The sequence below is a fragment of the Crocuta crocuta genome, unplaced genomic scaffold (genome assembly GCF_008692635.1).
Source record: "Crocuta crocuta isolate KB4526 unplaced genomic scaffold, BGI_CrCroc_1.0 scaffold118, whole genome shotgun sequence".
NCBI lineage: Eukaryota > Metazoa > Chordata > Mammalia > Carnivora > Hyaenidae > Crocuta > Crocuta crocuta.
This window is the reverse complement of record NW_027551558.1, coordinates 12,309,695-12,322,986: the sequence shown is the minus strand read 5'-3', so window position 1 is coordinate 12,322,986 and position 13,292 is coordinate 12,309,695. Positions and strand designations below refer to the sequence as shown.

Here is a 13,292-nt window from a genome sequence, read left to right as displayed (position 1 = left end):
CCAACCAAATAAAGAGGACATAAAACACATTAGCACGTTAAAAATAAGTTTCTATCCTCCTACATCCCTTCTCCGACTTCTCGCCTCAGAGAAGGCATAACTAGAGGTTGCCGGGAGAGAGGGCCTTACCAGATAAAATCTCTGCAGTGGGAGCAGTAGGTGGGCTGCCGAAGGTAGGTGGCCATGAACTTGTGGCCGTTGACCTGGTGGACCCTGCGCCTGACGGCCCCCTGCCGCTTCCTGGGCCGCATGCGCTCCCTGAACACGCGCTCTTCATTGTCTTTAGGGGCTGGGGAAGGACAAGAGCAGAGAAGAAAACACAGTCCGGGTTAGCACACCTCAGGAGACACCTCCTACCCCTCTCTTGGCGCCTGTGAGCCTCAAAAGGCTCAAGGTGCCCATTTTATTGCACTTTCTCACAGCGTGACCTTGGACGGCGGCGTTTCCTTGCCTGGAGCCTCAAGGCCGGGCCCTCTGTGAGTGGGAACGACGGTGCTGAAACCCAGGGGGCTGTGGGGTCAGTGGTGCGAACCCTCTGCCCCCAGCTGCCTGGCTCAGAGAGGCAGCCACCTAATCTGACTTTTCTTCCTTCCCCTCTTCCAGCCTAGGACAATCGGGAGCCTTCTATCGAAGGTCAAAGGGAGAGGGAAACAGAACACGGTAAGAGCGGTGATCCGGAAGGCCCAAGGCCCCCCACTGCGGACTTTAAGGCCTCACCGGAGACAAAAGGCCCGTCCTCATTTCTTCCTTCCCTCCATTGGAGAGGTCGCTGCAAACCTAAGAAAGCCCTGCAAGGGGGCTAATAAATGACAACAAGAGCGACTGCCATGGACTGAATATTTACGCCTCCCCCCTCCCCAGTTCCCACGCTGACGCTCTACCCGACAGTGTGACGCGGTCATGATCGGGGGGGTTTCCAGGATGGGGCCAGTGCCCTGAGAAGAGGAAGAGACCTGGGCTCGCTCTCTATCTTATGAGGACACCGCGAGAAGGTGGGCGTCTGAAGGCAGAAAGACGGCCCTCACCTGACCAGCCTCCGGAACTATGAGAAATTTCCACCATTGAAACCACCCAGCCGACAGCATTTTGGGAGGGCAGCCCCGCGGGTTAGTACGATGAAAATAACAGCTGACGCTCACGGAGGCCTTACCTGAATCCCTACAACGGCCCTTTCTCGAAGGATACGGACGGCAGCCCCACTTCACAGGTGTGCCAACTGAGGACTAGAAAGCCTCGGCCCCCCGTTCCTGTTAACACAGCTACTAAGTGGCGGAGCCCAGGTTCTAACCCAGACAGCGGGGAGAAGCCGCCATTCCACGCTCCGCACACTGCCCTGGGGGGCAGCCGGCTCTCTCAACAGCAAAGTCCCGAGGCTCTATCTGAGGGGCTCTCGTAACACCAGAGTTGAGTTGCCTCTGGCTTCTCCCGAGGGCAGGGGAAGTGGGCTCCGCTCTCCCGCCTGGTTCCCAGCACTAGTGCGGGCCCTGGAAGGTCTGCATGGCTCTGCCTAAAAGGCACGGAAAAGGCTCCGTCCCCCCAAGCGTTTCCCCACACCCCATATGCCACCGCGACGGTGCCCTTCCTGGGGAGAAGAAACACTGCTCCTCCCAGACCTCTTTGAAAATACGGTTGTTTACAGCAGGGGGCATGTGTGAACCAAACAGCTGTCGAATCCAAGGGCGGCCTGTCTATGCACAGAGAGTAGGGGTGGAGGGGCGTGTGATGGCAACAGGCGAAAGACCCGCAGCACAGACACCGGTGATCCGGACGGGCATCTGCCCGCGGACCCCCTGCTTCCTGGCCCCCAGCCTGCCTGGGTCCCCTTTTTAACCGCTGCTTAGTATTTCAAAAAGTCTCTGACAGGGGAAGAGATGGAATATGGAAAGGCCACCTCCTACCTGCCACAACTAGGGACCAAGACTCAGCTGACCAAATGCTCATGGGGATGTCCCAGCTATTTTATTTATTTTTCCCAGCTCTGTTTTAACACAGAGATATGTACACACACACACACACACACACACAATCTGGCAACTATCACCCAATTGTGCAATTATAGCTGACTTCCATTTTTTCCGCTTCCTACTTTTCACTACATTCAGAATAGTCTACTATTTTATAAGCAAGAAAAAAAAACCCCACAGGTAATTAAAATAAAATGAGTCTATGCAGCCCTTCCTTGCTATATACCTGTTCTATAAGACTCCAGATCCCAGCCCCCAGGTCCGGGCAGCTGAGGCCAGAGGGAGGGAATTCTCTGGAAAAGGCACCCTTTAACTGCCTTCACTGGATTCCCCACGGGACATACTGAACTAGTAAGTCGGCCCCCTGTTGCATTTACGGTGCAATTTGATTTGCGAATCCCTCGAGTTTACTAGTCATTTGGACTCTGGAAAGTAGTATTTCCAGGGAAACTCATGATGAGTCCCATCTAGTTTCCTCAAGGGAGTCCTGCGGGGACAGGGGTCACAGGGATTCCCGAGGGGCCTCATTTCTCACCTTTTTACAGAAATGGCCAGCGACCAAATCGACCTTCTAAACTCGGTTTCCAGTGATTTGATACGGTAACACAGCAACCCATTAATTTGACCCCACCGGTTTTTAAAGACCGCTTGGAGGGGTGCACTCACACCCAGGGAGAAGCTGCTTAATGTCTGTGGCGGGGGGGGGGAGGGTCCTGGGGGGCAGGTTAGAGAGCCAAGAATAACTCCTCTGAGGGCGGGTCTGACTGTCGGACTGAACAAAGGGTTCTGCCCTCCCTGTGCCCTGAGCACATCCGCACTGCCTTGTGAGTTACATTCTGTGTCAAAGATGCGTGGGGGCAGGAGGCCATAGGAGAGGAAGAGCACAGGGAAACCTCCCCGCCCGCCATGTGCGAAGTAGTGGCAGGGCAGACAACAGGAGAAAGGTCCGGGGACCCTGGCTGGTAAGCACACTCCCTCCCGCACTCCTCTGGACGGGCGAGCCACGGGTCCGGCCAGAGAGTCTCTGGGCCTGTCACCCGCATGCCTGGATCATGAGGGGGCCGCAGGGTTCCTCAGCCCCCCAGAACCTCCCTGCTGGGCCTGGAGTCGCCAGCAGAAACTGATCCCTTTAGCATCTCCTGCTGCTGTCAAGGGTCTCCATTAAAATGCAGTTCCTGTGGGGTAACGCATCCCCACGTGTGTAACACGTGTGTCTATGGGAGTGTGTGGTGTGAGTGTGACAGGATAGATTTATAAATGTATATAGATGTGTATATAAAAATCAGTTAATATATTAGGTATTAAATATATTGTGGGGGCACCTGGGTGGCTCAGTCAGTTAAGCATCCAACTTTGGCTCGGGTCATGGTCTCACGGTTGGTGGGTTCAAGCCCCGCATCAGGCTCTGTGCTGACTGCCAGCTCAGAGCCCGGAGCCTCCTTCAGATTCTGTGTCTCCCTCTCGCTCTGACCCTCCCCTGCTCATGCTGTCTCTCTCTCTCTCTCACAAATAAATAAAACATTTAAAAATATATATATTGTGAATAATTTCTATTATTTACAGACATATATAATACAGACTAATAATGTATTACATTTATTTACATCATGAACATAACAGTATATAATTACAATATTAGTATTATAACATGATCATGTTTTAATTATATTAACATATAACATGATATAAACCTATGTAGTTTTGCTAAGCCATTTGAAGGTGGCAAACGCAGTGACACCTCACCCTTACATACTTCAGCCTTCATCTCCTAAGAACAAAGCCAGTCTCCTACATAACCACAGTATTAGGGTCACGAAATTGAACACTGCTATATGATTATCTATCATATAGCTCATATCCAAATCTCTCTAGTTGCCCTCCTCCAAACGCCTCTTCTAGTTGGTGGGGCTTTCAATTTGGTCAGAAGCTACTTAGAGCTCCTGCCTTGCATTTAGTTGCCGAGTCTCTTTAGCCTTCTTAATCGGGAACAGCCCAGTTCTCCTTTTATGATACATTTATGTTGTCTCATGGAATGTTCCACAAGCTGGATTTGTCTCTTTCCCCATGAGAAGTTTCAAGTTAAATGGCAAGAATACCACAGAGGTCTACGTATCGACATATCCAAATATATCCATCAAGGTCCCTAGAGACAACTGTGTAAATGACATGAACATAAAATTTATGGGGGAGACAGCAAATATTCATTCTTACTAGGAACTTTTAAAATGCGAGGCAGAGCAGTTTTGACATACCGCTGACTTACCATATAATACCTAAAGAAACAAATTTGCTTTAAAATGGTATTATCCATATTATACCTACACAATGTGCCATAACATTTCCAGAGGCGATATTATAATAAGAGCAAATACCACCAAAGAGACTCACATCCTTTAATTTGGGAGTTCCTTAGCTATTAAATCTAAGTCAATAATTAAACAGAAACTAAAAGCTCTATAACCTACAGAGGTTCCCCGTTGCATATCTAATTTGGCCAACCAACAGAAGTAACTTGATTGCCTAACATTAAGAGAATGGTCTAGGGGAGCCCGGTGGCTCAGTCGGTTAAGTGTCCAACTTCAGCTCAGGTCATCATCTCATAGTTCGTGGGTTCGAACCTTGCACTGGGATCTGTGCCGACAGCTCAGAGCCTGGAGCCTGCTTCAGATTCTATCTCTCTCTCTCTCTCTCTCTCTGCCCCTCCCCTACTTGTGCTCTGTCTCCTCAAAATAAACAAACATTTTTTTTAAAAAAAGAGAGGATGGTCTGATGAATTATATTGCATCTATAGCAATTTAAAAATGGTGAGTGAAGACTATGTAGGAACATGGAGAAATGCAATAGAATAGCGTAAACATAGAATTCACAAGAGTACAAACCTATGGAAAACATATTTGCAGGTTGAACGAAGTATAAAAGTGAGAATTATGATGCTCTCCTAGGAGGATGGGTTTATGTAGTATACACAGTATTTGAAAACGATGTTCTCTAATGTTCCTTACTGACTTTTAAAAGCAGTTCTCTGTGCCTAAGGGTCATTTGTGCTGTGGAAGCAGGAGGCTACTTGGCACAAACAAGAGGGGACAGGTTGCAGCATAAAGGGGGACAGGATAAACTTCATCAGCTTTGCAGCCGCTGGTGCTTCTGAACTGAGCAAGGAGTTACCTCGATCGGCCCCCCTACACCTGCTCTGAAGGAGGCTCACTGCGGTCACTGGATGCACCCAACTATACCCACCTAGTATGACCCTTCATTTGCAGCAGCCCCAGAGGCAGAACACAGAGCAGCCCCAGAGGCTGGCTTGCCTCCCAGAGCCCCCACCTGGCCCTTTCCAGATCCTTTGTTTTACGGGTGCGTCTGCCACACAGAAGAAGGGGAGACCCCGAGCAGGGAGAGACTAACGAAAAGCCAGATAACTTCTGCCAAGCTTTCTGTGGAAATGCAGATCTGGTTGGTCAGATATAATGACAAGAGGTCACAGAGGCATCAGGCAAAGCAGAGAATCCTCTGGAGCAACCACGAGATCCTCTGTAACCTCGGCTTCCAACAACATCCCAGGCAGGTTTCCTGCCTGGTTCGATTAGTCTATCAGCTTCAGGCTCCTCGGAGCTTCTACACTATGAGCATCCTACAGCCTCTGCGCTCGGAAGCATCTGAGACAGCGTGCAGGCAGGTGGCATAAGCAGCAAAAAGAGCCCACACATTGCAGTTAGGACTCTGTTAGTCTCTCCTCACCTGGCCCCTTTCTTTTCCTGGAGCCAAGCCCTCCCTGCCACAACCACAGGGACACTCTCAGATGCAGAGAGGGGCAGCTCCTGGCACCAAACCAGTCTGGTCGGTGAAGATCTCACTGCTCCGCCATCTCCTCTCTCACCCCACCTCACCTCCTCTTGCACATAAAGGGAGCTGACCTGACGGGACTGACCACCATCCCCTACATGAGGTGACAGACACCCTTCACGCCCACACTCTAGGGACACTTTTCAGTTTAAGAAAATCGAGCAGGGAATTTCTGACAGGCCCAGGCTTACAAACCTGGATGCCAGCACCTCCTTCCAGGTCACACGTAGCAAGGACAGCCAAACCCAAGGATGGACTCTGCCCAAGACCCTTGAGCCAGAAGCCTGGACCAGACTGACCAATATGCATGACCGGCAGCCTCTGGTTACCATTGCTGCTCCTCACCACGGGACAGTCACCTACCCTTGATGCTCAGGGGCCACATGGATCTCTTCCACAAGCAAGTATGCTGTGGAGTCATCTTTATTTTTTCCGACCTCTCTCTTTGACCTCTTTGGACCATATTTGCCAAGATAGCTGAACTAGGCATGAGGAGACCAGACAAATGTTGCCTCCGCCCCAAACCTGCTTTACGTTCTAGACCAATTCATTCAATGTCTCTGGGCTTCTGCTTTCTGATCTATCAAGCGGGGGTAGTACAACGGCTCAGCCTAAACCCCAAGCTCGTATGCTCCTTTCTTTTTCTTCCTGGTGTGAACACAGTACCTCCTTACTGAGGGGGCGTGAAACAGCCTCACTCCCTGCCCTGCAAAACCTGCATGGACACCCCCTAATTGCCCCACCCTGCTGGGGCCCAGCTGCCTCCAGATGTTCCACACCTGTCACTGTGAGTAAGAGAGAGTCAGCATTCTCTCTCCCCACCCCATCCATTAGGAGCTTTAGAAAAACAATTCCATCCTCAGACTTGGCAAGCTGCCAGGAAGATTAGGCTGGGAGAGGGACACTGACTCAGCTCTGGGACTCAGTGAGAAACGTAACTGGTTTGGGGAAAGGCTGGGGATCTTCTCAGAAGGCTTTTCTTAGAATCCAGGCAAAGAATGAATCCAGTCCTTCCTCAAAGACAGGTAATTTCACAACACAAAGGAAACAACTCAACTGTCCTCGTATTTTTTGTCTAAGTAACTGTCAAACCTGAGGTATTGAGAAACATACACATGAGATACTGTTCCATATTCATGAAGTACTATTACATATCCATGAGGTGCTGTTACCTACACATGAGATATTACTGCATATACGTGAGACACGTAAGCATCTTACACACATCCTCTAATACCATGGAGTGGTATTCCTCTCGACTTACAAAGAAACCAAACCTTCAAGAGGCTAAATAACTTATTTGTTGAAAGGCATTTGCTAATAAACAGTAAACATCCGTTCACTAATTCCCACCTTGGCCCCTCCAGTCACCCCTCCCAAGGATGGAGGAATGGCCTGGGTCCCACTTATACCCAACCATGTGGATAGACGTCAACTCCTGCCGCTACCCACCTACCTCTCCACACGTCCACCTCTGCTCTCATCTACAGACGTAGAAAAGGAAGCTAAAAGGGACTGATTAGTTCATGATCCACCCACATGATGGCATTTAATGCAGTGGCTTAAAAAAGGCAGCTATGCTTAATCCACCAAGAAACAATAAATAGAAAAAGAAAACTAAGAAATGTGTGTATAGTCCATACGTATAAAAAATGAGAAAGAGAAAAGGATAAATATACTCGAAAACCTAAGTGAAAAGATACACTGAAAATCTTCGAAGGGAATAAAATAAACTATTCATCTAAAAATGCTTACTGGGGCGCCTGGGTGGCTTAGTCGGTTAAGCGTCCGACTTTCGCTTAGGTCATGATCTCGCGGTTCGTGGGTTCGAGCTCCGCGTCGGGCTCTGTGCTGACAGCCAGCTCAGAGCCTGGAGCCTGTTTCAGAGTCTGTGACTCCCTGTCTCTCTGACCCTCCCCTGCTCACGCTGTCTGTCTGTCTGTCTGTCTGTCTGTCTCTCCTAGAAATAAATAAAACATTAAAAAAAAAAATGCTTACTGTGTGGATAATGGATGCCAGGCACTGTCCTGGGTACAGACTCCTCACCACAAAGGAGGGCCCATGGCCACTCTCTCGTTATTGTTCTCAGATATCCTGGATTTGGTCCTTAATAGACAGGTCTCCACTAACAAAGCAACAATCACAAGGTTGTTCCAGACAACTTTGGTTACGGCTTGGGGGGATCTCCTAATAGAAGCTAGACAGACCCCTTCCTATTCCGTCTCTGAGGGGTTAATTTTCCCTCTCCATAACTCTCTGGTTAGCCTTTATGGACTTATTGGCGAAAAGATACAAGATAAATGGAAAGAAGACCAAACCTCCCCTTCCCTCAAACTAGGTACTGAAAATCAGAGAAGCACTGCCTTTTATTTTTGATTTGCCCCAAGGAGAATAGGTTATAATATTTTCAAGGGGAATAAATGCTTCGTGAGCGTGAGTTTTAAGTATTAAGTAAATATTTATGTGATGCCAGAGAATGTGTTCTACCTGCTGTACTCACACAATAAAGAAACTTTCTGTTCAAAACAGGAAAGAGGAAACAGCAATTACTTCCCCGGGAGAGATTACTCCATGCTATCTCTAGCTTCCCAGAGAATCACACGAGGAGAATGGGAGATCTCTGAGGGTGGAGGCTTGGAGATGACGACGGGGCACGTTTCATTCAGCGCAAAATCTACTCAGAAGAACACTGGGGGCATTTCAAGATTAGCATCTCAAATGTAACAGAAACGATTTCTTCTTTCACCTCTTTACTTTCTGAATGATCTGTTCTGGGTTTATTGCAGAGCCTGAGCTCCGTCCACTTAGTAAAATGAAACGTAAGCTGGTTTGTGCTTTGTAGGGAGAAAACGTCAAAGAATCGGACACTGATAGGTTAGGGAGACAGCAGAGTATAAAGTGAGGTGGAAAACATGGTGATGGCCAGAGAGTGGGATGATGATCACTGAGGGAGAATGGGGAGGGCGACCCCCCAATCCCACCACCCACGTTCTGATGCAAGGCACACACGTGAACACAGAGAACCACTGGACGGCAGCAATTTCACTTCGGCATGGAATTTGCCCACCCCTTGCCTTTCTGTATTCACTCATTCATTCACTCACCTATTCACTCCCTGTCTCCCTCCTCCGTCCATTCAGAATTACGTACTGGAGTTACACTGGAACTTTACTGCATGTCTCCAGTACCCAGGAAAAGTCACTACTTGCCAGGAGGAAACCACAGAGCGAAGCCCTCCAGGCAGACCTGCTAAAAACTCCAAGAACTTTCCCAGCCCGGGGAAATCAGCCAAGCGGGACACCAGCCAAGGGGGGGGCGAGAGGCCCCATGGGTGCCAGTGACAGTCCTGTGATTCAGATCACAGGAAACAGAGCTGTTGCCGCATTCCTGGGCACCTGAGCCCTAACAGAGCTCATGTCCATGAGGTTGGGTGCTGTCCACTGTTCACATTTCTAGACTACTGTATGAAAAAGGCCTGAAGTCTGTCTCTCAGCAGGGCGTCTGTCTGCTCCCAGGTGCTAGTTGATTATCGTGGGGAGAAGTGTCANATGTACTAAGCCTTCTAAAGCCGTGGCCACCCCCAACAAAGATGTTATGGGGATATTTATCAAAAAGCCCACACCCATCCAGTGCTGTTGATATCAGCCCTTCCACAATATCCAGTCGGCAGTAGGCAGAGCTCAGAAAGGTTCGAGCACAGTAAGCTACCAATCATAACCTCTAATGCCCCAGGGGCCCCCAACTACCTCATCCTGGGTTCCGCCAAGCTTCTCAAAAGTGACTACACCGTTTCCAAAGACATCACAATGAACTAACTCGCTCTTGCCCAACCTTCTTTGTTAAGGTAGTTTTGAGCACTTGCTAATGAAGTTAAAGTTCAGAAGAAAACCCATGTCCTATACCAGAGCGATCTAGAGTCCCAGGGAGGGTTCCCACGAAGCTGGCCAGGCGCGGAGGTCTCATTACACTGGCGGGAGAGAAGGAGAATTTCAGGGACTACAAGATGGAAAGAAGAAAATAAAAGGCAATGTAAGAATGGTAAGACACAGGAGCTGGATGAAGAGAATAAAAAGAAGCAGAGATGATTGTCAAATCACAAAACCCAGGCTGATAACGGATTAAATTAAGGCCACCCCTTCCCAGGAAGTAGAAGGCTTTGCCTTAAATACACGATCCACCCTCGCCAGCCCTTTGGTCCATGCCGACCAAGAAGTAAGCTCACCTTCCTTCCACCCTCCTTCTTAGAAGCCCAGGCCAGTCCAGTCCCCAGGGTGCGTCCGTGGGAAGCTTAACGCAGGTGAACGAGCCCCACGTCTTTCTACTGAAGCAGCTATAATGGCCCCAACTCTTGTCGAACCTGGATGTTTTCCCCCAGCTCCAAAACACCTGCTTAAACTTGTTCTTACAAGTGTTTATGTTCCATTCAGAGTGTGACTGAAACTCTGCACATGAAGAGAGGAATGACCAGGTCAAAAGCAGTAATGCTTTTGTTATTAACTGAGAGCATCCCATTATCCAACCCATGCTCCTATAAGATGCGTATGTGTGCTCTCGCATGCCAGGGGTCTCTCTCTCTCCCTCCCTCCCTCCCTCCCCCTCCCAGCTCTGGGCATTCTCCCCAACAGTGGACACCACAGTCAAGGAAACCTAATAAATCCCCAGTTACTGCTTCTTAGGGCCTTGGAAACCCCTATCTTCCCCTGAGCTGCCTTCCGTAGTGATATGGGGATGTTAGGAAAAGAACAGTCACTATTGTGAGGGGAAAAAAAAATGTTTTTCTAATAACTGTGCCAGACAACAGAGCCATTCATTGAAGGTTGGGCCCTGTATCTATAAACTCCCATACAAAGAAAACAAAAACAGCCAAGAGGAAACGAGGTGGAGGAGGGGAGATCTTCTTTTGTTCCAGTTTAATGAACATAAGAAGATATTTTGAGGCCACAGATGTTGAAGGGTGATCCAGTTAGCTTAGGCCTTAGTGCTAATGAAGTAGGAGTGAAGATCAAATTTTCCAAGTAAGTGAGTTATCTTTGTCCAGAGGCAAATGTTATTGACCACCAGCCCTGCCTTGAATGTCAGTGACTTCTTGCTGGTATGTCTTCTTGGGCACCAGAGCCCTGGGGAAGAAGTGGTTATGGCTTGACATTATCCAACCACTCTTCTAAAAACATAACTCCCATCCTATACCCTACTATAGCCCAAGAGTTACATCGTTGTTATAGAAGGTGGTACTTTCCTAATCTGGAAATCTGGGCCCCGCATACAGTGCAGTGACCTCCCTGATTTTTCATTAGGTCTTGGCTTAGCAGTAATTGAGACTATGCAGCAAGGGTTAAGCTGAGGTTAAGGTCTATCATGATTTTAAGAGTCAAGAACCACTGGTGATGGATTAGCGTTGCCCCTGGCCAAAGCACATCCCTGTCACATCTCTGAAGTGCTAGTGAGTCTGGTTATCCCTTAATAGGCCATGAGGTGCCTAAGAGGAGAGAATTGAAACGCAACTACAAGAAAGTGGTAAAAATGAATTTCATTTTGGGCAGAAATAAGAAAGGGTTGAATGAGAGGTATCGTAGCTGATCTCCAAGATTACCCCTAGTGATAGTGATCCCTGCCTCCTGATACTCACACCTTTGTGTAGCCCCCTCCTTCAATGAATAGAAGTGATCTCCTGACTTGCATAATCAAAAACACTTTGTAGACTATGACTTCCGAGGCCAGGTCATAAAAGACATTGAAGTTTCTACCTTGTTCTCCCTTGGGTCACTCACTCTGGGGAAAGCCAGCTGCCATGTCAACAAAACACTCAAGAAACTCTATGGCAAGATCCATCTGGTAGAAAACTGAGGCCTCCTGCCCACAGTCAACACTGAATGGTGAGCCATGTGCGTCCGCCATGTTGGAAGTGGATTCTCCAGCTGACCAAAGCCCTGACCAACAATCCATTGCAACCTCGTGAGAGACCATGGGCCAGAACCATCCAATCTCAAGTTGCTCTTGAGTCCCTGAGCCCCAGAAACTGTATGAGATAACACGTGTTCATTATTGCCTTAATCTGCGAGACTTGTGGTAATTTGCTGCATGTCAACAGATACCGAATTCAAGAGGTAAAAGATAAGCCAAGCAGGAGAGATATAGGGTCAACATCAGAAGGAATAATTTTTTACTTGTAAGAATTGATGATTCTTGATCAGTGCTTACTAAGTGCCTCCTAGATGCCAAGTACTGTGTCTGTACTTTGTGTTACATACCTATCCTGCCTATGGAGAGAGAGGGGAGAAGAATAAATACTAACAGGACAGACTATATCAGATTGCTGATATACACCTGGATCCCAAGGTCCGTGTAAAAGCACGTTTGGCTGACCTGGCCCCTGAAATCTGGGAATTCAGAGATATTACTCGCTGTCCTAAAAACCAAAATGATCCCTGTGGCTTTTGACTGTACTGTATAAGCTTTATCCTTTAAGTGTGAGGCTTTAAACACTGTTAAATCTCAGATCCTCCAGGAGGGCCTTTGTGAGTTTAGTATATGAATCTCAGATCCTATTGGGAGAGGTCAAGCTGAGAAGGGAGGAAATTGTGGGGCATGAAGGGCAGCAGGACCTGCAGAGAGTGGTGGCAAGAGATACATTTTGGAAAGTTTACACCCAAGGCTGCTGAGTGCTTGGCACATCTACAGCAAAATATAAAATCCATTTTTTTAAATCTAAAAATCGGGGCACCTGGGGGGCTCCATCAGTTGAATGCCTGATTTCAACTCAGATCATGATCCTGTGGCTCGTGAGTTTGAACCCTATATTGGGCTCCATACTGACAGCTCAGAGCCTGTCGCCTGCTTCAGATTTGGGGGTCTCCTCTCTCTCTGCCCCTCCCCGCTTATTCTCTCTCTCTCTTTCAAAAATAAATATTTTTTTAACTCTGAGAATCATGGTGAGCACTGAGTAATGTATAGCATTGTTGAATCATTCATTATATTGCACACCTGAAACTAATATAACACTGTATGTTAACTATACTTGAATTTAAAAAATAAATTTTAAAATAATAGGCACCACGTACTGCATAATAGCCTCTCAAAAGGGTCCTCAGGATGAGGGGCTAAGAAAATCTACGTGACTCACCCAAGGGTGCCTGGTTATTAAGTGGTACAGCCTGATTTTGTACCAAGGTCTCTCTGGCTCCGAAGTTCATGGTTTCCACCCCCCCCATACACCTCGCATGTTACAGCGTATGAAATGGGACATTTCCCCAACTCTTCCCCTTTTCATCTCATATGGAAACTAGGAAAAACACCAGAAAATTTGAGCATGCTGTTCATATTTCTCTAACAGGTGGCTCATACATTGTTTTTTTAAATGAACTTTCCTTCTTGAGTGCTATGAATAAAAAAACTATGTGAAAAATTATTAGCAGATTGGAAAGGGAGAGGCCAATTTCTTTCAATTGCATACGGGGTTTGATGAGAAGCTCTGAACGCTGTTTTGGAGAC

General features: G+C 47.9%; 1 protein-coding gene across 11 annotated transcripts in view; it reads right to left on the bottom strand.

The window, feature by feature from the left end:
* The window catches only part of PRKCE (protein kinase C epsilon), a 490,916-nt gene that overhangs the window by 184,359 nt on the left and 293,265 nt on the right, over positions 1–13,292 (bottom strand). For all 11 annotated transcript variants that reach the window (XM_077749323.1, XM_077749327.1, XM_077749329.1 and 8 more), the window contains one exon: positions 130–289. In XM_077749323.1, the coding sequence (XP_077605449.1) occupies positions 130–289 (160 nt within the window). The remainder of the gene's footprint in view (positions 1–129; positions 290–13,292) is intronic.